Raw genomic sequence first — 25,707 nt, 5'->3', positions numbered from 1 at the left:
AGCCCATGTGGGTCTGAGGAGCCTCAATAAACTCAAGCAGCATCAAGTCATTCCCTGCACCTGAACAACAAAAACAAAAACCCACGTAAAATAGACGCATAAAACATACCGATGTTTTTATTGCACGTATATAAAAAGACAATAAAGTGCACTCCACTGAGCAAACACACTTACAGAGTGTGTGTGTGTACACAAGGAGGGGACGATGACGTGTGCGTGAGACATGAGTGTGAGTGAGGACAGGAGACATCACAGAGACTTAATATCGTTGAAACATCTTTATTTAAACTTCAGACAAAGCAACAAGTAAGAGAAAGAAAGAGACAGACAGATTGTAAGAAAGAAAGAAAGGAAGAGAAAACCATGCCAATACAATAATTATCGCATCTCAACCACAAATCTCCTCCGCGCAGAGGAAGTAAGTCAAAAATAAAAGTCAGTTCCTTTCTTCTCGTCTCATAGTAGAGAGATCATTTCAAAGCAGAAGTCCCACATGGCTTCTTTCTGTGTGTGTGTGTGTGAGCACCAGGACATTTTTTTGCATAGAGCCACAAAGTTATTGACCACAGACATCCCATCATCATCATCATCATCATCTTCCAACAGTTCTTTAAAAAAAAAATACTGTTTGGCTGAAAAAAAAGGAAAAAAAAAAAAAGGTCTTCATGAGAGTGTGGCAGCTGACACTTTTGTCACTGAGGTCTCTCATTATGGCATGTTTCATTTACTATTGTTTGTGATTGTCAGGTGGGTGGAGCTTCAGATTGGGTCAGTATCCGCCCACTCCCTCCTCCTCCTCGTCCACTGAAATCCACTGCACTGTGCATCTAACAAACAAACATACACACGTCTAACATAATTTACCCCCCTGCCCCGAGCCACACAGTGGCACAATACAAACCATCAACAAACATGAAAAAGAACAAAGCCATTAGATATCTATATAGGCATATATATATATACATATATATATACATATATATATATATATATATAGACATATACATCTATAATGGCTTCTTTTGACTCGTTATAATAATATTAATATAGTTTCATACACAATCAGGCACATTGACAAGTGCGGCAGGAAACTCAAGGCCTTTCAGCATCTACTCGCTCTGTAGATGCTTCAACTGCTTCTACTGTGTGTGTGTGTGTGTGTGTGTGTGTGTGTGTGTGTGAACATTACACACACACACACAAACTGCAGGAACCCCATCCCCATGGCAACAACTGTGACATAAAAGCAGCCAAGAACTTGTCACACGTGTCCCTCAATCAGTGATGTTCAAGCGAACCGAGTCCATGCCATTATAGTAAGGGCAGTGTACACACACACACACACACACACACAAGCACGTACACACACACACACACACACACACACACACACACACACACACGTGTCCCTGCATGAGTAGCAATAAGTAAATAACAGAGTTAAAGGATCACTTCACGCAAACTTGTAATCATATGTAATAATAATAATGATAATAATAATGATAAAAAAAAATGTAATAAATAAAAAATAAAGACGACTATTGTTGAGATTTCTGTCTCCGTATCGGCACAGTGGGCGTGACATGGCGTCCCGGTACTCCATGTAGTGAAATATTAATGTCATTTTTTCTATTATGAAGGAGATTCAGTCACGGCTATTGTTGTCAGATGGCAGCTGGAGTCCAGGGGATATAATATATATATATATATATATATATATATATATATATATATATATATATGTATGTATGTATATATATATATATGATCATTTGGAAGTACTGATCCTTTACGACTGGCGTGTTTGGTTTGTGTGTTGCAAGGGAAAAAATGGACATTAAACAAACAGGTATTTACAACAGGCAGGGACAGGAAATAAAAGTATTATTAACCGTTTACTGTGCAGTCAGTGATGACGTCATACTTTACGCGACACTACAGTGACAGCGCGGTAATAACAAGGTGATATAACAGTGTTACTTCCAAAGCAGTAACTTAGTGTAAGAGAATGAGAGTTATTGTAGATATAAGACCCTTCACATGAAAATGGTTATTACCACATAGTCCTATTGTCCTGACACTGTCACGTAAAGTGTTACCAATGAGGACGATGATGGAACAAACAGTGGAGACGGAGAGGAACGGCTCACAGTTCTCATTATGTGCATATATAATTACAAATGTTACAGGTGGAAATGTGTGGGCAACTCTACCAGAGAGTTAGAAAACGTCACGTCAGCGTGTTCACATCTCTCACTCTGCCCTGGCAGGAAAGAAACGACGACGACTCCTTTTTTTTTTGTGGCTGCAGAGGGAGGAGTCAAGAGGCGGAGCGTCCACTCTCACAGCGTCCTCTCTAAGAATAGATGGGGGGGGTCAGGCTGTGCAGTGAACTGAGCTCCCTTGGCTGAGAGGCCGGCTGGCCGGTCGCTACGCGCCACGCGTGCCAGCTGATGACGTGCAGTGGCGCCGGCCGGCCACAGAGAGGTGCTGTCGCGGCCGCTCACATGCGGTTACATGCTCCCACTCCCTGAAGGTGACAGAAGTTTAACAACTTCCTCGACCAGAGACACAGTGACGGAACCACACAGGCACCACGTGTTTAATGGCAGTGTCTGTCTGTCTGTCTGTCTATCTGTGATAAAATAGAGCAGCTGACTGTTGTGACTGTTGTTTTGTTTTTTTTTAATGGCGGAGTCACTGGAGTCACTATCCTTATCTCTTTCCGTGTGGCTGTTTCTCCGACGCGGAGAGTCTATTTGTGTACCTGTAGCAGAACTGATGATTGTCTTATGGCAGGATTGTCAGTGAACCATTCACAATGACACTTGCATGGTTACCTTTTTTTTTTTTTTTTACTGGATTCTCGATTTCCTGTCAGAGCTTATACAGTAGTTCTCCCTCCATTGGTAGCTTTGCTCTCGCAGGTGGAGTAAAAAAAGCGACACAATGTGCCGTATGAATACAGATGCGTCTCTGCACCAAACACACAACTGTACTGGTCTGCGGTCGCACACACACAAAAACGTCTTGTGAGGAGACTCCAGAGTCGTTGCAAAACAGATGCCACAATCATTTTCTCTCCCCCTGTTTTTCCATTCCACGTATTTTTTCGATGCATCCATCTTTAGGGACTCGGCTTCCTGTTTTCCAGGATGAAACGCCCAGGAATTCCAAGGAAGGCGCTTAATTTATGCCGTTAGATCGGATATCACCAGCTTTTCCATTTTATTCCCAATCTCTCCAGGGACTTGAAGCTCGTCGGACTCATAGTCGTCATCAAAAGACCTGTGAACAAACACAAACAGTTGCTGCAAACACTTTACGCTTATTACCTTGTTAGCATTAAAACATAATCCTGTTCTGTGTGCGAGCATTGCATGCATGTGTGTGTGTGTGTGTCGCACCCTTCATGCAGCTGTTCATTTGCAGTCTCTTCTGCGACCAGTATCTCATACTCCTCTGAGGCATATTTATCCCAGTCAGAAGGCTCTGGACCTTCACTGTCAATGTCCTGCAACAGCACATGTACAAGACAAAAAGAGTAAGCGTTACAAGAGTAAAAAGAAGATACTGAGTAATGAATTCATCCGTTAAATTGATAGTTTTAATGAAGAAGTAGGTCATTTCTGCCTCTAGGGGTCTCTCATTCAAAACCTGAGCAAAAGACCTTGTTTGACGACATGAGGAAGCAGCAAGGGATCATGGGAATTGTTGTCTTTTAAAATAAAAACACAAAATATAACATACTGGCTAACTAGTAGTAACAAAGCAGGTACTGGTTGGGGTAGTGTTGTGGAAGGGACATTGGACTAGAAACACAGAACACCCTGAAATGATCTCCAGTTTGTGACAAGGCTGAGAGACACTTAAAGGAATACTTCACCGATTTGCATTTAGCTAAAATTGTGTTTCCCAACCTCAGTTTCCCCTGAGTCGAGAAATATCTTCATTCTTTTTTTTGTTACGTGCCCACCAGTGACACTTGGTCGGAGCCTTGGTCAGAAGGCTTGAAACTGCAATGCTAATTCTGCACTTTTTAGACCCACTTGTCTAAAGGGGGACGGGACCTCATTCCCAGAATGTAAACAGTGTCCGCCATCTTTGCTAACAGTTACGCTAACAGGACCAAGTGTCACTAGTGGGCACGTAACAAAGAAAAGAATGAAGATATTTCTAATGTAAACAGTGTCCGCCATCTTTGCTAAGTTATGCTAACAGGACTGGTGGGCACGAACAAAGAAAAGAATGAAGATATTTCTAATGTAAACAGTGTCCGCCATCTTTGCTAACAGTTATGCTAACAGGACCAAGCGTCACTGGACATTTTCGCAGCTTCTCCTTTGCAACCGTTGCTGAAAATGACACAAACCTTTTGCACAGCAAACGGATCCCTCTGCTCATGGTCCAGGTATTTCTCCAGGTTGAAGAAGGTGTCGAAGAATATGTGCGCCATCCGACAGCGCTTCAGATCGCTCAGGGTTATCTTACCTGGAGAGAACAGCGTCGACACGTGGCGTGATCAAGAGCGGCATTTCATAAGAATCATTTTTATACAAACAGGACTAAGCGTCGGCACAAAACCTGGGCTCTCGGGTTTGACGAGGTCGAGCATCTGACAGAGCAGATCCTGGAAGGGCAGAGGCTCGATGCCCATCCTCTCCATCCTCTCACACTGCTCCTCGTAGAAATACTCCAGTTCAAACATGGACAAGACTCCGTCACCATCTGTGTCCATGCACCGGAACCAGTATTCAATGCTAGGGAGAGAAATTATCCAAATTATCATTCCCCCAATGAATTAAATAAATAAATAAATAAATAGTGCAGCTTAAAACGTTTGTGACTGTTTACCTGGTGGGGTTTTTCTTGTCTTCCTCTGATATGAGGAACCAGACGAACTCGGCATAGCTCATGCGTCCTTCTCGCTGCACCGCATTACCCCTGGAGACCGGAGAGACAGAGCCTTTTCACATTCACTGCCGCCATTATGGTGAAGCAATCAGCTCCTCTGCGTTTGTTTATGAGTGTGTTTTTGTGTGTGTGTGTGTTTCCACATACCGAGTGACGGCCCCTGAATACAGTCTCTCAATGATTCTGCTGGAGGAGGCTGTCGGAGGAGAGAAACACAGGCTGATGTGTCTTTGCTCAAACACACGACAACAAATGGAGATTGTTCTAAACGTCTGTAGTTAGCTGTAGGTGACCGTCACTACAGTAGAATACAGTGACTTTTTTATCTCACATCAGACAGCATGGAAGTGCCGCTGAGGACAAACAGCTGCTGTTTTCTTAAAACTTGCACCAGTGAAAAACGCCAAACAAATGGAAAAATAACAAAATCCAAAGTCTGTCTGCTTCTGATTCTGGATCTGTACGGACATTCTGAGCCATATTAAATCAGCAAATCAAACAAAAAAAATCTTGAAAACATCATGTCATCATCTCACAAGAGATTTTATGTTTTTGATTTTAAAATCCTAGTTTTTTTTGTTCCCCTCTTAAAATACTTGACATGTGGTGTGAACGTATTTCTCTGTGGATGTGGATGTCCTCTGCTCGGGTTCATACCGTGGTCATTGTATCTGGAGAGGTCCTTGGGGTCAATGTAGAGGTCGTGGTCAGTGTCCAGCTCCCAAAACTTGCAGTAGATGACGTAGAAGTGCTCGTACGAGAAGTAGTCGGTGATCTGGTTGATGTCGTCCTCCTCCTCCAGCAGGGCCAGGGTCTGGAGGAAGTTGCTCCGGCGCAGCTCCATCATGGTGATGCGACCCGTCCACGAGCGGTTCACGATGTAGAATATCCGCTGGATCACCTGGGGGAGGACAGAATCAGTGACATCTAAGACTGAGACTGCAGAGAGGATGTAAAAACTCTTCTCCGTTGATTTATTTATCAGTTTTATGTGGGTGGAGCCTTTTTTTAAAAATAATGTGAAGTAAGCTTCATTTATATTTATATTTTATAGTACATATGAAGGCTCCAATAACAACATAAGCAATTATACACTTCTACAAACATACTTAGTAGTAGTAGTATATTCAAATTCTCTTCCTAAACCCTCTGTCGCCCCCCTGTGAACCTCTCAGTAATAACCACAACACTGTGATATTTGACCTGGCGTTTCATTCCAGTTCTACAAACTACAGCTTTAAGTGTTAGCCATAAAATCCAATTAATTTACAAACTACTTACATAATAATATAACATAATGTCTTCAGTGTTTTTGGTGGTTTGGTTCTGTTAGATAGACATGAATTCAATTTAAAAATCAACATAAACAAACAACTGTGGTTAGTTATATTTTCCTTTCATTCTGCCTGATTTGATTTATTTTTTATTTTGCCTTGTTTTGCTTTATTTATCTCTATTTCTACAGTATCTATTGAACTTGTTTGTACACACGGTGGAACCGTAAGTTGTATGGACTCATTTTCAAAATGTTACATCAAAGCCCTGACGTCCATGTTAATTCAGTGTCTTCCTCATCACCATGTGGGAGACACATGTCCCCAACAATCTGACACCTTTGTCCTTCCTTCTTAACCTTAACGAGACAGCTCTTTGGCATTAAAGTGGAAACAGGAGGCTCTGCCGTCCCTGAAGCACAACACTAAAGCTCACTGAAGAGCAAATTAGCATGGATTTCCTGGTACATGGACCTCCCAGGGTGACTCATGTCTCATACAGTAGTGGGTCAGCTGGCCAGAACTGAAGGAAGTGTCTTAATATGGACATGTGAGGGGCCGAGGACAGCAGCAGCAGCAGCAGGCTGTAGGGGGCATCAGTGTTTCCGTGATGTCACTGCACAGTCATGTATCAGAGCAAACCCCCACCCCCTTTTCTGAAAATTTAATCCAAATTTTTACTTTTAATCTGTTTATTTTGTACTCATTTTGTTTGTTTTAACCATTTATTTTAAGAAACTTTACTTCTGTATGGATTTCTTATAATTCTGTATGTGTTGTTTTATCTCTCTCTGTGTTGGAAAAGTGCTCTAAAAAAATACAGAACTGCCTTCTCATGTATGTGGCATTTGATTTTTGTAGCCACATACAGTGGGACATATTTTAGGGTTTTATGTTTTTATATGTTGGTGACTAAAGCTTATGAGTAATAGATAAGCTAAGAAATTTTGTCACATTTTTATGGAGCAAAGAAACCAGAAAATCTTCATATTTAAGAAACTGAAACAATCAGAAATCTTGTTTAAAATAATGAAAATAGTTGACGATTACTTTAGTAATCGATTAATAGAGTAAACGTTTCAGCTCTAATTTACTTGTTGCTACTTTATGTGTCACATTCTGTAGAGCAGACTCCTCATAAAATAAATGACAGTGATCTATCCACCCAAGTCCACTTGTAGAATAAAACACTTAAAGCAGCGATCATATCTCACTTCCAGCTATTTACCGTTGTGATGTAGCGGGAATGGAATTCAGGTGCATCTTTCAGAAAGGTGAGCCCAGGGTGTGTATCCACTATGTCCTGAATAGAAAAAAACACACAACACAACACACACACACACAAACAGGAAGAACCAGAATTAAAAAGGCAGAAGTTTGAGTTTGTGGCGTCTGCAGAAGAAAACATTAGGAAGACGTTTACCTGCAGCAGAGGAATGAACTCCTCCTGCTCCAGGTAGCGACAGCCAGGTTTGGCCAACAACGAAATGAACCTGGAAGCATCGTCGTGGCAACTGTGCAACAACCTGCGAGCAAGGAGGGCAGAGGAGAAGGAACAGTTTCATAACCTGGTGACAGACGAATCAATAATAATAATAAAAAAAAATGAACAATGTGTCTGTCTTACTTCCTCCAGGTCGCAATGAAGGAGTGAACGGAGACAAAGCCCGTCCTCTCGCCACCTGCGGCGTAGAACATGGGGGCCTTCCAGTAAAGGGGACACCCACAGGCCTGAGCGCAGACAATAACAAAGTCACACGGAGCATGTTTACACTGACACTGAGGAATGAGTGTGTGCTGTGTTTTTAAAGTGATTTAAAAAAAAAGAAAAAAAAAAGAGGAACAATAAAGGCAGTATTGTATCGTAACGGGACACTTTTATGTGAATGCTATGACCTCTTCAATATTCCTCTTAATAGAATGCCAAACATCAGGAGCTCAGTTCAGACCTGGTATTACATCTGTCCTCGGCCTGGATGTTGTCCTTCAGATCTGATCTGGTGTCATCTCCCTTTATTTAAACACACGCTGATGTCACGGCTGTTTACAAGACGTGTCTCCTGTCAACGTGTGTGTGTGTGCGCGTGCGAGTAAGACAGGACAATATATAATGTTGAAATGATGTCAACAACATAATGCATGAGCGCGTGTGTATCTAAACATGTGTCGAATGTGGTCTCAATTTCAGAGCACAGACGTCCGCACTGACCTTAGCGATCTTGCCCATCTCGTATATGTCCGCCTTCTCCTCCTCGAACTCCGTGAAGGCCGCCTCGATGGCAGCGATGGCCGCGTCGTGGTTGGCAGCCGGGCCCAGGGCGGGAAGCCCGCGGGGGAAGTAGAACCTGGGAATGTTGGCGGCAGGCGGAGGAGGGGTGACGATCACCGGCGCTGGAGGAGGAGGAGGAGGGCTGGGTGAGCGGGGGGTGTGTTGTGGGACAGGTGTGTGTGGTGCAGGGGCAGGAGCGGGAGTGGGAGCTGGAGTGGGAGCTGGTGGAGGTGTGCCTGGTTTCTTATCTGGTTTGGACTGGACCTGAAAAGAGAGAAGGGCGATCATATATGGGAATGTATAGTCCTATAAGTCCTAATTCATTTGATTTGTAATTTAAGTAACAATCATTAAATACATGTTTCCAAACAAATTTGCAACGCGCATTAAAAGATGAGACGATCAAAGTCAATCAATTAACAACAGTTTCAATGTTTCAAACCAGCAAAAGCTGCATTAAAAGCACACTTATTAAGATATCTTAAAATAATCAATAAATTATTTTGGAGCACACATCTAATGCATTGTTCTCCCTTCTTTTCCTAGCTTTAAATGAAATGTCTTAAATACAAGAGACCTGCTTTATAATTAGCCACAGAGTCAGTCACAGGACGGAAATATTTATATTAACAACATTTCTTTACCCACCCAACTGACACACATGGAACGAAATGCCACGTCAGCCACGAGTAATATCTCTGAGACGATTCTCAAGTGACTGCGCGTTAATGAAAACGACAGCACTGAGTGAGCAATTAACACGTTTTCTCATCAGTATACTCGCGTGGACGGACAGGGGCCTACTGTGAATGGTGTGTGTGTGTGTGGTGTGTTTTTTTCTCAAGGGCCTCCACACTGTGTGTATTGAGCAGGACAGCTGGAGCTGGAGTCCTCCCCGTCTCTCTCCTTCACAGCATTCATTCTATCACTCTATTCCTGCACCTCCTCTCCTATTAATACACTGCTGGTATCTGCTCAGAATAGTCTGTCGTCACTCTGCGTGTGTGTGTGTGTGTGTGTGTGTGCAACAAGTCTCATGTACTGCATGAGTACTTCATGTATGAACGTGTATAAACAATGACTGAGACGAGCATTAAAAGACAGAGAGAGTTTGAGTTTTCGGTTTCGCGCTCGTTGCACCGACCGACTGACCTGCTGCTGCTGAAAAGACTTGAGCCGCTTCTTGAAGCGCGAGGGCAAGACAAAGTCACACCCCCTGGCCAGAAAGGCCAGTTCCCCCCTCAAATCTGGGTCCCTTAGTATCGACGTCTCCTTGATCATCATGGTGGGGGACGAGACTCGCAACCCCCCACCCGACAGAGCCACCGGTGCTGCTATCGACACAGTGAGTACAGGCGGATCAGTCTGTCCGGGAACCAAACGATCGGCAGGTGAGAGCAGAAGAAGTCTCACAATCCAGAAACAAAGTCAAACACTTGGTCCTTGTTGGCGGTCAGAAACACACACTCTCTTCCATACACACAAATGTGCGTCCTGTGCGGCACTAATCCAGCGGTGTATCGGCGTAAAAGAGATGTTCCTAGAATCCCCAGCGCTACTCCGAAGGCCAGAGGGCAGAAACCACGACGCGGGGCTGTTTTTATAGCAAAACCGCAGCCCTGAATGGCAACTTGAGTTTGAGGCAGAAACCCTCTCTGGTGTTCCCCCGTCAGCTGTGGATGTATGTATTTGGTGCAGCCTCACTGGTGCCTGCTGAAAAACTGCACTGAGAAACATGAGCCATGCCGGGATCTGGCAACACACACGCAGCACACCGGCTGTCCTGAGTATTAGGCGTGGGGCATATCTGCAGGATCTGGGCACTCGTCAACACCCAAAAGTGGGAACTTATAGAGTGGAATAGTAATGTTCACAGGAGCAGACAGGAAGTTCGGATGGATGCGTGAGCGCGAGTGTGTGGAGAAGAAGCCGTAAGCTGAAATATTACAGAGGTAATTCTGGCCGGACTGATGCAGTAAATCAGTGAGCAAAGCACCTGTTGTTCTCTCCGTTGACACGCAGTCATTTCACTGGAGCGGCTCACCGACTCAAAGTAGCGGCACATGCATTTGGAACGACCCGGTCGAGTAAGGCAGCAGTTACATATCTTTTAAATTACAGTTTAAGTTTCTGTCCCCCCCCAGGAGGACAGAAATGTTTTCACGCCCCCCCCAAACTGAAATACTATTGAGAAGCTGATCATTTTTATTTATTTATCTGTATAAACCACTGTATGAGTTGTCCTGCCCTGCCTCTCACGCCCCCCCCGACACCTCACCGCCCCACTATTTGAGAAGTACTGGCCTAGGTGATCAGAGGGTGGATCAAGGTGATTTCAGCTTGTATTTCAGCTTATAATACTTGTCCTAATTATCATTGTTATGATTATTATTACTACTTTTTATCAACATGAATATCCTTATCATTGATATTACCACTACTATTTTTTTTAGTTTATACATCAGGGCTGAACAATTTTGGAGAAAACATCCAAAGAAATATATACTTTTTTGACAGTATTTACAGTGTAATACATATAAAATGTGATGGAGCATTAAATGACACCATTAAAATATGAACTAGTATCAGGATTCCATTGCAAGAATGTGAACGTGCGAGGAGATTTGAAGCGTTTGCACCATTTTTTAAGGATAAACACAATCAAACAAGAGGAATTTGGTCCGGCAAACTAACGTATGATAATAATAGATCATTAATCAATAGTATAAACGACAATTTGCCACTACAACATTCTCCATCTGCCTGGAAGCCAGGGGTCTATCCTTTCTCACAGCTATGCAACACCAGGCCAAAACTCCTTCAGTGCCAAGTTACACCAATCAGAGACAGGGGATCCCTCAGGACACACAGCTGAGCCCTTTTATAAACCTGTCCATCTGAAACCCCTACATGAACCGAGACACTAGACTATTGAAGCACACACACACACACACGCACGCACACACACACACACACACACAGAGGACGGCATCAGCGCTCGCTGGTAAACTGTCAGAGAACAGGAAACAAGTCCGTTTCTCAGTGAACACACGTTCCACTGCGGAGAGTCTGGTGCCATCTAGTGCTACACCAGGTTTCATGAGCGGCTTCACTCCACTCATAAAAACAGATGGACACGTTTAAATAGAAAGACATCAGCGGTGTTGGACGCAAACCTGTCAGGAAGTAAGGGAATCATCAGTTCTCATGTTCCTCTCCTACATCCTATCTATTCTTTACTTACTTCATTACTAACTATTACTCCATGTTTCTACTGTTTATGACATGATACGGCACAGAGCACGGGGATTTACAGATGACTACAAGAGGGCATTTGCAGGCGTGTGAGTGACCTTCCAAAAAAAAAAAAAAGTGAGTCACTTTGTGTCTTAGGGTAACTCCTCTCAGTTCCCTGTACGCCCTACTGAATTCTTTGGAACAGTGATCCCACACACACACACACACACACACCATTACACATAACCCACTTCTTACTAAATAATATAAAGACAGTATCTCATGTCTATCAACAAATGAACAAAATGTTTTGAGAACTGACTTCTCACCTCCCTCCCTCCCTCATCATCTCTCACTTCTGATCACTGGACGTTAATTGCCACCACTTCCTCTGCGGCCGAACCCGTGCACTTGTGGCATCGCAGAACTCTTGTCTAAAGAGATTCACGTGTGAATGTGAAAGTGTGAGTGTGTTTGTAAAGGGAGCCAGAACACATGCCACGGGGCAGCTGTGTGCTCTTTTCCTGTCTGACTGACTGACAGGCGGCGTAAACCTGCCCTCGCGCAAAGTCTCCGCCCCCTTCACCCTACAGTAAGTTTAACATCAAACAAAGACGTTCTTTAAACTATCACATCAGTTCCTTTCTTCCTTGTAGATAGTTTTCCTATACGAGGGCTGAACAAGTAATCATTTTGTGAGTAATAACTTTCAATATCTGGCATTTATTTACAATTTACTTTAAAATACTGTTTTAACAATTTCGATCCAGTGATTTTTGGCCCGATACGGATACTAAGTATCGTATCGGCTCATCCCTGTAGTTTTAACAGAGGAAAAAGACAAACAGAAAATGTTCTTATTGGGAGTAACAATGCACAAATGAAGATATTCCGATACGATGGGGAAGCAGAGAAAGGACAAAAAGATTATTGGATTGTGGCAAAGAGAGGAGAGGTGCTAATGGAAACCTAATGGGGGAGGGGGGGCTGAGCAACAGGTGTGCGAGTGTGTGTGCTGAGTGTTATGTCTGCAAGTGCTTTCCTCTTCCCACTGCACAACCCTAACCCAACGCCACCGCTACAGGAACAGGTGAGTCAGCAGCAGCAGCAGCAGCAGCAGCAGCAGCAGCAGCCTTCCATGACACTGATGGAGCGAATGCATGATGTGCGGCTGTTCCACAACAACTGCTGCCTACACTGTTAAATACACACGTTAACACAGAGACACAGAGACATGTGTCTTATTTGTCATATCAAATGCCATACCCTGTGTGTGTGTGTGTGTGTGTACTTCCTCTTTAGGGCCTTATGATTAAACAGTGACCTTTCCTCATGGACACCAAAACCAGGTCTTATTGAGGCAGAACCTCATTTCTGAGAAACTGGTTAAGTTGAGGGTTAATATTTTAAATGTGGTTAAGTTAAGGTTAAGGTTAGACATGAACTGGTTAGGGTTCATTTAAGGGATAACACTTTGTTTAGGCTGTCCAGATGAATGGAAGTTAACGCAGTGTGCCAAGAAGAGTGGCTGCACTAACCTGTGTGTGTGTGTGTGTGTGTGTGTGTGAGAGAGTCAAGTTCACAGGAACAGCGTCTTCCAGTCTTTCAGAGAACTTAAATAGTGTGAACATAACAACATCCTAAAACACACACACACACACACCTGCTCTGTGAAATTGGCTGTCTGTTGTGTGTAAAATTATCTGTATAAATATAGCCACCAATTTCACGTCTATTTCTGCCTCAGGCACCAGGCAGATTACACACAGATGTACACTTGACAACACCCACACACACACACCAAACTAAATGATAAACTACACAGTCACGGTCATATATTAGTACATTTCTTAATAAACAAAAAAAGCTCAGACTAATATTTTGAAGACAAAGATGTAAACTCCCCCACCCACACACACACCCCCATCTTTGTGATTAAACACAAACTCACTTCAGACCAGGCCGGCCAAATGCCATCTCCATGGCAATAACCCTTTCCCTGGATTGAGTGGTGAGTGGAATGCTCCCAGGGTTACCGTGCCAACAGCAGGAAACGCAATTCACTCCGCTGCTCTGTTCTTTATTCCCAGTTGTCTCACTTCCTCTCAAGGACACACACACAGACACACTAACACACCCACACGCACACACACAAAACAAAGCTGCCTTCGGATCCCTCCTCTGTAAACTTGGGAGAATGAACCGCGCTCAAGTGCCGCTTCCGCGATAGATGAAGTGTGTCAGTGCTGGGCCATGGTCTACCTCACATCCGCACCAGAGGAGGACAACATGGGAACGGTTAAAAACACAGCTGTGGAGCCAGAGCTCTGGTCTGTAATAAAAGTGTCACAGGCTCAAGTCAAGTATTTTGTTTTCTTTCAATCAAGCCACTACATTTAACTTCTCTTTAATACCGATACGGAGAAAAAAACAAAGCTGTGTTCCTCACACATGACACAAAGACAGGCCTAATAGCAATTTCCATACCTACTAAAACTAGTGCACATGCTACAAAACACTATTATTTACAGAGAGGAATAAGCTACATAGAAGAAGTCTTTGAAAGAACTCCACTCCATAAGAACAGTGCCGAAGAGGATGCAAGTGCAGAAGTTGTCTTTTTCGGGGTATTAAATCGTGGATAATGCCTGCTCAGAAATGTAAAGATCGGTCCGACACTAGCCAAAAAAAAAATCACTGGATCAAGACCGATATATGGCCGAAGTACTGCGACCAGCAGCCAAGAATTCAATGACCAGGAAATGGTGTAAAGAGGAGGACCCGACTTTGAAGAAAATAAATAGTTGATATGGAAAGACTCACTCATATACTGAGAATCCTACAAGTAAAATGAAGTGAAAAGGGACAAATATACGACGTATAAGTCCCAGACCAGAGATCAGCTAAGGTGTTTTAAAGAGGTAAAAACTTCCGACTCTACCTCGACTAAGACGACAAAAAAAAAAATTGTATTGCACTTATGACTAGCACTTCATAGTTTGTTCTACTTGAAGCTCTTACTTACTTCTAGCTCTTATTTGTACCCAAATGTTTAAATGCACTTTTGTAAGTCGCTTTGGATAAAAGCGTCTGCTAAATGACATGTAATGTAATGTAATGTAACTTATTCTTTTGAATAAACCTGTCTGACACACACAACATTTAAGACAGACAGGGTCGTAAAAGTGATTCAGTATCTATGTTGAGATTAAAGTTGATCAAAGATTCATCCTCTCGGCAACCAATTCAATGACCTGCTGCTATGACCCGACATGAACTCTATAAAATGTTAAACTTAATAACGAGAGGAGTGGCATTCTTTGTAGGAACTGTGAGTTATGGTACCTCTTTACTGCCTCTTTCTGGGAGGGAAGCCCAGTGACATCATCAAAAACAAAAAAAAGTCAGAGTGATTCATTTCCTTTAGTGGGACCAGCAGTCTGTCCACAAGTAACATTCAATAACAACGGGCTGCAATTGGCCAGCTTGGCGCGGTATTGTGTATTTATACACGTGGCTATCAGGTTTGGATAGTTTAGTGTTACCTTTTAATGGCTGCCTCAGTATTTAAAGTGAGTGAGCTAATCCTACATCAGCACTCGTGATGGCCCTCGGCCTGAAACTGCAGCAAGTGAGCGCTACAGCGCAGGGAAAGACACCGCACCGCAGATGAAAGTGCAGATCAGGCTCCCGTTTCCTCTCTTTTTTGCAGATAGAGGAGTAAAGATAGACCGGAATGTGAGGAGGAAGAAATGTGTCAGCATAAATGAATAGCTACTGCACAGGGGCATTCCTGTGCCGCTGCAGCAAACAGTGACAGTGCGGTAAGACTTTAAAAATAAGCCTTAAAGGGATATTTTATATATTTACACATCCGACTTAAGACACCCCTCTCGACAACTCATGTGTACGAGCCAGTAATATTGCACAACAGTTTCCTCCCAATAGCCGTTTCATCATAATATCACAGCAGATGTTTGGTTCCCACACTTGTTTTGCATGTGAAAAATCACATGGAAGCAAATGAAAGTACGGCTTATTAAAACAGAGGTTCTCTACTTGGTAAACTACATGGACAAATGAACAGATTCTGTCTCCTAAATCCAGGGGAGAACTGGTACCAGTTCACCAGCAGATGGAGCTCTTAATTCTCTCCATATCAAACAACTGGAGGAAGCCGACACCGGTCCCTGTAATACAGTGGGCACGCAGAGTCACTAGAGGGTAGCAACTCTCTACATGTTACCACATCTGGTAACACACACACACATACACACACACACACAGAAGATACTGAGCCTGAAAATCCCTAATCTCACTTCATTCGAGGGTAAAATTCATTAAATCCCTTTGTGGAAACAATACTCTTGTAACCAGAGAGTAAAACAGAGTTGTAGAGTTGTTTTGGTTTACAGCAAAAACAGCAGTGTTGCACTACACAGCATTGGGAATTAGTATTTAAAAGAGTGTAATCACATATTTACACTTCTAAAAAAACGTTTAAAAATAAGAAAACAAATGTATGAGCTTTTTCCCGTTTGGGTTTGACTCCCACCTATTTTTTTTTGGTTCCTGGAGAAAACCCCCGGCTTAGTTTGGGTGGAGCTGGGGTCAAGAGTGAATTATACGTGAGAAGGGGAGGTGGAGTTAGACGAGGAAGCTCAAGGGAGACTGTGGAGGAAACGCTGGAGAGTCTCTTCACACAGAAAACACTAAACACACACACAAGGCCAGTCACACCCACATGAACACACTCTGTGACATAAAAAAAAACCCCATCCAGGTTCTATTTGCTATTCCCTGGTGCCACGATTCTGTGCAACCCAGTGCAAGAGATTGCACAACTTATATTCTGAGGTAGGGGAGTCCCACCATGTATTGTGCTGGTTTCCATGGCGACACAGAGGGAGGCCCCACATGCAGCAGTGACGCATGCCGAGTTAAAAACTTTTGAGATGAAAAGGTAGCATTAAAAAAATAAATAAATAAATCCCAGTAAGGCTAACATGTGTGTGTGTGTGTGTGTGTGTGTGTGCACACTGGGACCAGCAGCTGGATGATATCCCAGACTGCACCAGGGGTAGTGAATTATGATGTAATTTGCACAAAAGTGCTGTGTGCGTAGATGTGTGTGAATGTGCTGTGTGTGTGTGTGGATATCAAGGCTGGGTAGTGAATAATCCATTGTCCGGTCTAACCTTGAATGGTATGAGCTGTATTGGAAAACGCCTCTCACACATAGCAACACCAGCCCCTGTCTGGCAGTGCATTGTGTGTTTGTGTGTGTGAATGAATGTACTCATCTGTGTGCCTGTGCACCTCAGCTGAAATGGGCATCTTTCCACACTTGACCAAGGGTCCTGCTGTGACCTTACTTCCTGTGGAAGCAGGAGGAGGAATGATGTCAACCTTGCTCAGCCTAGTGTCAACAACTGCACTCCCACCCACCCCCCAAAAGTAGCTTATCTCTGTTCTTTTTAGACTGGAATGAATCCCTGTTCTCTTCCAAGCCAACCTCTCCTGCTGTCTCGCAGACATGCACTCGTTCGTTTGGCTTTCCCCGTCTCTTTCCCCCTCCATCTCCCATTAACTCATCTTTAATGACGTTTCGATCCTTTCCCCAAGACTTTCTCCTCCAAAAAGTGGCAGGTTTATGTCTACAGGACGAGCGGTTCACTTGTCTTGGCCGACTAAATATGGTCAGGAAATGTCAGGAAGAGAGGAACGCCAAGACGAAACTACAGCACTGGAAGGCCCTTGAGTAGCATTTAAGGGAGGCATCAATAAAAGCTGTGTGACCTGTGATTGCACTATTTTCAGATCTAGACACAATGATGAGATATGTTGCTATTAAACAAAGGCATAACTTTATATTACTTGTACTTCATGGAAATAGACAGTTGTTGTTTTTTTTACATTCTCCTACCAGGTTACATCGTTAAATTACAGCTTGTATTATTTCAACTATGATAAGCATATATGATAACAAATTAAAGAGAGCTATTGAATCACTAGAAGCTTGGTTAATTAAGCCATCAGAAAAGCAGCTCTGGATGCAGCCAGGTAAAACACAAACACAAAGGGAAACATGCTCTCAAATGTCTGTTCTCACATTACCCAAAAAGTAAGAGAGGGGTAAAGAAAGAGGCCGCTGACCTAAAAGCACCGCAGGCAGATTTAGTCGACTCCCCTCTCGGCATCCCTTCTACTCTGATTTATATCAGCTGGCTTCGTTGTCTCCATGGAGATTAATGGGTCTGCTTTGACGGGTGTAGAGAGCCAGTTTGTCAGCAGTCAACATGTGTGCACCATACCTACACAGAGACAGACATGGACGCGACTGTCTGATGCCAGTGTCACCCCCACAGAGCTTAACTGAACTGAACCTCGCATCAAAGCGAAGCCCGACCGCGAGCAAAACACGAATACAAATCTCCGAGGCGGCGCCTGAAAGTAGCTGTGTGCGAGCGTGAGGGCATTTTCTCACTTGTGTGTGTGGGGGCTTGCCTTGTTTACAGTTTGATTGGCAGTTTAATGGGCAGTTAAGGCCGCTGGGGGGGGGCGGGGTTGGCTCTGAGGGTATATTAGCATAATTCCCAGAGTGCCAGAGTGGGTATTAGATGACGGGGAGCTATTCCCAAACTCAGCTGTGACCCACAGTAGCACGGGGTCAACTTACCCTCGGTTAGACATGCAGTACATTCTGTACGTGAATGCACGCCTGTACATACGCAGTATACGCACGCACGCACGATTACTTTTATAAATGTAAATGCACCTATATGCATGGACACCTGTACATGTAGGCAAAGCCCGGGCGTTCACAAACAACACGCAAACAAACATGCGCACACACACACACACACAGAGGTCCATTTACACTGTGGCGACAGTGCGTCTGTTAGCGGGATGCCATAGTACAGAGGGGTGGACAGATTTAGGTCTCTCTCACACCTAACTCTGCCAAGAAGAGAGGCTGGACAGTAACGATACCATTAACACTTAGTGTGCCAACAGACACCCCCACGACCTCCCCCCGCCCCGCCACACTCTCATCCCCAAACCCAACCCCACCCCCACCTCATCCCGCCTTTCCACCATCATCCTCCTGTGCTCCAATCATCACCTCTCATCGGGCTGCTCTGCCATCCACACAGCAACAGCTGTTATCCCATGATCCCAAAATAACATGACAGCCAATCACAGGATAGGGAAGAGAAGTGGCGGTCACCACAGGCCGCCTCCTCTCCTTAACCACAGGTGAAAGAAAGACAACGCTGGACGGGCCGAGCAAAAATCGGCCAGATGCACGTTAGAAAGAAGAGAAATGATTACAAAACAAAGGCAAACAAACACTTAAAAAGAGAGGAACGGGGGATGAATAGGCAGTGAGCGGACAGAGGAGAGGAGTGAAATCACGTAATGATGTGTGCGGGTGCTGGTTGTTCTGATCTGAATATGGCAGCTACCATGGTAACCTCATAAATAGGTGCCCTACATATCAGCAGGGCATAAGGTTACACAGCTCAGTAAATAAACACACACAAAATCTGCAGCAGGAGAGCGCTGGGGAGAAGGAGGGACGGATGGTGGGAGAGCGGAAAATGAAGCACATCAATTCGAGGAAAAAATAAATAAATAATAAAAGGGAGTGAGGCAGGGAGAGCGAGAATTAGAAAGAGTAATGATTTGATATTCTGTGCTTGGCTTAATGTGTTTGTCTGTCACGCATAATCACTCAAATTCACAAAGTGCTGTAGAATTCATGCATCAGACACAGACTGGGGGGAAACGCCACCTTTCTGGCTTCACGCAATGTCGTTTTAGAATTATTTACACACACAAACTTCTCCTTTTATCTCCCTTTGCAGTGAAACCGCAATTTACCTCTAAATAGAGGCAAGGAGATCCAACACACACACACACACACACGATACAAAACACAAGTTAGAAGCCAGGAAAAGTCAACAAAGAGCCACTCCAAGCACAATGAGCTATTCTTTTCCATGATTCAGAGCACACAGATAGGGAAACGGTTCATTGTCGTTAATTAATACTATTCATCACAGTCCATCAACTGCAGCTGTAGAAGTCCTGTTGTGTTGCAGCAATCAAACCCTTGCCTCAGCACTTAGAGCCTGTCATTCAAAAGTCAGTCTCTCTCTCTCTGCATACTTGCTTCTTACATCATGTGGCAAAGCTAAGCGACTTTCAATCATAATACGAAACATCTGCGTACATGCAACGACAGTGAATATGAATTAAATGGCAGCTGTGCAGCATGTGAATAGCACCCACGTCCGCTGATATCTACTCTATCTGAGACACTGACACTGAAACAGTTTTGTCATTATAAGGAATTCACTAAAGTAACGTAATGTGCACACTGCCCCTAAAACAACACGTAAGGAAAGAGGAAAATATCCTGTGTGTGTGTGTGTGTGTGTCACTTACTCGGATCACCTCCGGCGTCTGCTGGATGAGTAGGGTTGAACCAGTGTCTCTCATAGGAGCAGGGTCAGCGACAGTAATGGCAGCATCTCCTGCGTCGACCGCAACTGGGCTGGCGACGGGGGCTAAAACCCCAGGCGCAACCACGGGTGTCATGTCGACCGACAGTGTGGACGGATGCAAGCTTGCAGACTCAGATAATACAGGTTCAGGGACGTCATCGGTAAAAGCTTCCGTAACTTTATCTGTAACGGCGGCGGCAGGCTCTGGTGTGGGCATAGGCATAGGCAGAGGTTTGGGGGACACATCCGGTGAAGGTTTAGGTGCAGAAGGTTCTTCAGAAGTTGCAGGCAGAGGTGTCGGCACACGTGAAACTGCAAGTGTGTTTGCCAGGGGGTGTTTTGGCAGTATAGCCGGGACTGCATTTGTGTGCATGGACGGAGTAGTGGGAGCAGTAGCTGGAGGTGTATCAGCCCTGCCACCTGTGGCCAGTGTGTCCTGTAGGAGCCTCATCACCTCTCGCTCCTTCCCACATTTCCTCTCGGCACTTCCTGTGCTTCCTGCCCCAGAATCCACTAGCTCCTGGGCAAAGCTCTCAATGCTCTCCAGGATCCTCATCAGAAGTGCCCCATCCTCCTCCTCGCCCACTAAAGCGTCACTGTTCTCTCCCTGGGGAGGAGTGAGACTCGTGGGCACTCCGGAGCTAGGGCCATTCATGGCTAAGTGGCTAGTGGGTTTCTGGATTTGGAACGGAGACATTTTCTGCTGAGTGGGGACCTCACTGGATATGGTCACCTGCGTCCCCTCTCTCTTCCTGGTCTTGACTGGAAGTGGGGGCTCGGTGTTCCTGGGGTGGCTCATGCTCTGAGACAGATTCTCCAAGTCCATGAGTAGCTTGTCAATGTCATCATTCCTGTGTGATGCGGTTTTGGGCGCAGACACTGACAGTGAAGTAATGGGGCTGTAGCCACTGCTGGCTGGCAAAGAATCGAAAGAATTATGGAGTGCGTGTTGTTGGGATAGTGTCATGTGCTGACTTGAAAAAGTCCCGTTTTTGTTCTGGGTTATGTTTACTCCTCTGGTTGGCGTCTGCTGTGGGATTTGTTCTAGTGTCTTCCCCACATCTGCTTCTTCCTCCTCAATATACAGCGCCTCCATGGGGGACGCTGGGGGAGTGTGAGTGTATGGTGGGGTTGGGGAGGTCCGAAGAGGGGAGGGAGACTGCGTTGGAGAGGATCTGGATGGAGAGCAGGTGACAGATGGGGGAGATAGTGTGTGTTGTGTAACAGAGGAAGAATATGAATGCTGCAGTCCATTGGTAAGGGAGCTGCTTCTAGATGGTGAGCTATGGACTACTTTATTATGGATGGAGTCTGCTTTCACGGAGGTTGACGAGGGGAATGAGACAGAGGGGGGAGTTGAAGGTGCAGAATAAGGAACAGTCTTTGATACGGGAGGTGACTGCACCACATCCTCATAGCGAGGAGGTTGCTCATGGCCAAATATTGGAGAGAAAGGTCCCTGTTGGATGGAGTGAAGGGTGTTGACCAGCTCAGCCAAGTCACTGTGCCCACTTCCAGGTGCACCCTGCCCACTTCCCCCCAAACCTCCAATCCCTTCTAGGTCAAGAGGCAGTCTTTTCAGGTAGCCGCTGAGTCGGGTCATCACGGCCCGGTACATGCTGTCAGGACTGGCTCCTCCGTCCGTAGCGCCGCCACCAGCTTTGCGTTTGATGCACTGCTTGATGATATCCGTGCATTTCTTCAGGTCTTCAGAACATTTAAGCAGAATGTCAAGGCAGGCTCGGATGTCCTCACCACCTGCTCCCCCAGTGCCAGCCTCTGCTCGTGTCTTCTCAAGCAGACGAGCGATCAGGTTCTCCTCACCCAGCGTGTTGCGGTACAGGGAGGCCACTGTGTTTAGACTTTGGTCTAATGATCCAATACCTGTTAGACTGCTTGTTGAACCACCACCTATTTTGATGTTGGCTGACAAGGTGCTTGTGTTGTCTTTTAGCTTTGTCTCCTCCAGCCCCGCCCCTTTCCCGAGCACAAATGGCGGCACGTTCTCATCATTAGAAGTAACAGTGCCATTTGTCATGCCATTAGTTGTTCCGTTAGTGGTGGTGTTGGTGCTGAAATGGCCATAGATGATCTCCAGGTCAGTGGAGCGTCGGCTAAAAGAGTCGGGACGAACCTTTCGACCTTTTCGGAAAGTGACGTGATTGGAGGTGGAGAGGCGGAGCTTGTCAAAGGAGAACTCTTTGAGTTTACCACTGGCCAGATTAATGGCCTCCTCAGTTATGTCCTTTAGACTGCCAGAAGTGCTCAGATTTCCTGTCGATCCTCCACAACCTGGGGTCTTTTTACCTTTCCATGTGGGACTGTCCTCCCCTAAAGACAAATTGCCACTGCTGCCCGCCCTTTCTAGCCCCCCATTATAACTAGTATCCACGGTAACACTGATTTTACCATGGTTGGGAAGTTGCTGAGCGATGACGTTGCGGTTGTGTATGGGCGAGCAGTTCATCTCAGTGTACATGCAGTCAGGCGCAACAAGTAGCTCAGAGCATGTGCCGCGGTGTGCGACAGTGCAGTCCAGACCCTGAGACAGCGCCCCACATGGCCCTGAGCAATAGTGCACAGCATGAGAGTGCGTGCGCCGGTCCACTACCACACTGTTGTAGCAGCTCACGCTGCTCACCACTACGCGATAGGCTGCTGCCATGGTGACCAATGCACTTCAGGGCATAGGAGGGTCAAAGTGTAAAGTGTAAAGCTTAAACAATACAATTTCAACACAAAAAGCTTAATGGACTACAAAAAATGAAAAAGTTTATGTCCAAATATTGAATCATCTTGCTGAAAAACAATTGTCTGCATAGTCACAGTCTAAGATATAAAGCACAAAGACAGAGAAGAAAAATGAAATCCAAAGTCCATAGTCTTTCATGGCTGCACCGGAAAAAAAAAAAGAAGCTTTGAAGGATTTCACTCGCCTGCAGAGGGAAACAATTCCTTGTCACAGATCTCTGGGCCTCTTAATAACAGCTTTAAGGTTCCTCTTCTCTCCACAGGCACCTTCTCTGTTTCCTCTTCAGCAGCAGCTCATTAGCCACTAATAATAGCTGTGGAGGATGGCGACAGCGGAAGATCCAGCTGGGGCATCACCCATTCCTCGACAGACACAGCCTCAGGGGGCTTAAACCAAGGCCAGCGAGGCCTTCACATAGCTCCAGCCCTGGACTCCTCAGATGTAAGGAGAAGCCCCCGGTCGCTCTCTGGGACTCTTGTTTTGATTTCCCTTTTAGTTTATGAAGGAGCTAAAAGTGACACAGCTGCAGGATGGCAGGGGACCAATCACAGATGGCTGATTGCCTCCTTCTCTCTGTGAGAGTTTGTCTGGATCTCCCCTCCGTCTCCTACCGTCAACCATGTGTCAGAGTGAGTGTTGGTTTCCAACAGGAGGGCACCACCTGCGAGTCAGAAAAGGAGGGAGGGAGGGTGAGGATGGAGGAAAGAAAAACAGAGAAAGAGAAAGTGAATCATTAAAACAGTTGACCAGAGCTGGACACTTGAACGTGTGCATAATATGGAGATGTGGACGTGCACGAGCTCTCCAGCTATGATACGGTTGAGAGTTAATATGGAGCTTTGGACTCCTTGTAAGTCAACCCCAAATCTGTGACACACGTTCAGATAAAAACTAGACAAGACAGACAGACAAGTGTGGAAGGTTAAACAGGCGGAGCAGAGAAGCGACACAACACCCTCTTTGATCGCAACAGATGTACAAGGAGGTTTCTTTTTACCGAGATCCTGCTGAGAAATCACAACTCGGTGAAAGAGAAGAGAAAACACCTGTTGCTCTCACACTTTCGGTTTCAGCCCAGCTGATAATCCTATCTGTTTCTGAAGGAAGTAAAGATGTATTTTCCGGATTTTATCCAACTTACAGTGCTTCAGGAGGAACAAATAGCCTGAAACATACATATATACATTAAAAACAAGCTTTGCATATGTAAATACCAGCTAAATGCCACGTACCACAGAGCCTGATAAGAGGGTTAAGACAGCGGGCACTAACGCTGCGAGTGAGACTGAATAGTAAAATGATTTAAAGGCCGTGAAAAAAGAGTGAAAACACTTCGACGTGGGAGTTCTTTCCATCTTGTTTTCTGCATTTCTCACTCTGTTTTTTTTATTTTTTTTTTTATGTTTCGCTCTCATTCTTTAACACCCCAGCAATTAAAAAGTTTAAGATGTTTTCCTCCAGGCTGTATTGTCCTACACTACACAAGCATATACATTCATGTATATTAAGTTATACCGTATAATATTGTGGCGAGAGTCAGCCACAACCACACGAATGTACTCAAACCTCAAGTTAAGACTGTAAAATTTCCAGAAACCCCAATGTATACACACATTTTACATTCAAATACTTCATTTAAACACTTCTTCACGTCTTTGGAGGACTCATAAAACCCCCCCACTGTCAACACTCAAGCGCAGCTGAAAGGTTTATGTTAGTTCAGCACGGCATATCTGCAGGGTTTTCAGGGAAAAGCCACGAGAAGAAAGGACAACATCGAGAGGTTATTACAACGACTCCACTGAGAGCGCGGAGACATGATCTGTGCGGAGTTCTCAGGGGAATCGCGGAGCCAGGATTTCCAACTTAAACGTGTGAAAAAGAGCAACGAGTGGAGAGAGGGAGGAGGAATGATTGGTGGGCCTGTGGGTCAGGCAGAGCAGCGGGGAAAAGGTGGGGAGGGGAGGTTTGAAGCACCTGGAAAAACAACTATTATGACTTTAAGTGGAAACAACAGGCGGTCACCTCGTCTGTCTGACTTGCTTTCTCTCTCCCTTCTACACACACACACAGACACACAAACAACAGCTGGATGCTGCTGAATCAGTCTCTTGAGCAGGAAATTACACTTCCTGGCAGGGTGCACTTGAAATCTTAACAGACAGTTAGGAATAGACTATTATAGGATGGCAATTACACACACAAAAAGACATGTGCACAATCATGTCCACACACAGTTCTTTCTCCCCGCTGCACTTAATATACTATATATATATATATATATATATTTATATCTATCTGTGTATGTATCTCAGAAAAAGACAGCTTCCCAAAGTGATACTGAACATGTAAACAAACTCCGCTGCTGTTTATAATAACCGACACACACACACACACACACACACACACAAATACACACAACACACACACAAGCACGTGCATACACCCACCCATGAATGCCTGCACATGCCCCGCTGGCACAAACAGAGTTACAGAATGAGATGATTGACTACTGGGCGCGCACACACACACACACACACAGTATTTTTCAAGTATTTTCCTTATTTAGTCGCTGCTTGTTTTGTTTTTCTCTTTCCTCTGGACATTTTATTTTTATGGGCAAATTAGATGAGAATGTGTGCAGGTGTCAGGTTTCAATGTTGAAGAAACTGTAGGTTTATTTTTGAAAGAGATGTGGACAATAAATAAAGTATAACTATTGGTGGCTTTTGTGGGACATGAACACAG

At 44.7% G+C, this 25,707-nt stretch overlaps 1 protein-coding gene across 2 annotated transcripts; it reads right to left on the bottom strand.

Annotated features, from left to right (window-relative positions):
* Positions 1-1,876: 1,876 nt before the first annotated feature.
* On the bottom strand, positions 1,877-25,166 carry ppp2r3a (protein phosphatase 2, regulatory subunit B'', alpha). Of its 2 annotated transcripts, none has more exons than XM_044047300.1 (12): positions 20,149-25,166; positions 8,398-8,721; positions 7,816-7,919; positions 7,612-7,714; positions 7,417-7,491; positions 5,572-5,815; positions 5,062-5,110; positions 4,855-4,944; positions 4,585-4,760; positions 4,373-4,491; positions 3,408-3,514; positions 1,877-3,288 (listed from the first exon to the last, which is right to left on the bottom strand). In XM_044047300.1, the coding sequence occupies exons 1-12, from the start codon at positions 22,870-22,872 to the stop codon at positions 3,192-3,194; spliced, it is 4,212 nt and encodes a 1,403-aa protein (XP_043903235.1). In that variant the 5' UTR covers positions 22,873-25,166; the 3' UTR covers positions 1,877-3,191. The 2 variants fall into 2 exon arrangements, with proteins under 2 accessions (XP_043903235.1, XP_043903236.1); XM_044047301.1 differs by lacking the exon at positions 20,149-25,166 and adding an exon at positions 9,610-10,216.
* Positions 25,167-25,707: the final 541 nt, after the last annotated feature.

This window comes from Solea senegalensis, linkage group LG16 (genome assembly GCF_019176455.1).
Source record: "Solea senegalensis isolate Sse05_10M linkage group LG16, IFAPA_SoseM_1, whole genome shotgun sequence".
NCBI lineage: Eukaryota > Metazoa > Chordata > Actinopteri > Pleuronectiformes > Soleidae > Solea > Solea senegalensis.
This window is presented reverse-complemented; position numbering and strand designations above follow the sequence as displayed.

Excerpts from the sequence above, each read along its gene's own strand:
- ppp2r3a (XM_044047300.1), bottom strand. The coding sequence starts at position 22,872 with ATGGCAGCAGCCTATCGCGTAGTGGTGAGCAGCGTGAGCTGCTACAAC. Across the intron at positions 8,722-20,148 it reads AGACGCCGGAGGTGATCCGA|GTCCAGTCCAAACCAGATAA; the intron begins GTAAGTGACACA and ends CTCTCTTTTCAG. Across the intron at positions 4,761-4,854 it reads GACAAGAAAAACCCCACCAG|CATTGAATACTGGTTCCGGT; the intron begins GTAAACAGTCAC and ends TTCTCTCCCTAG.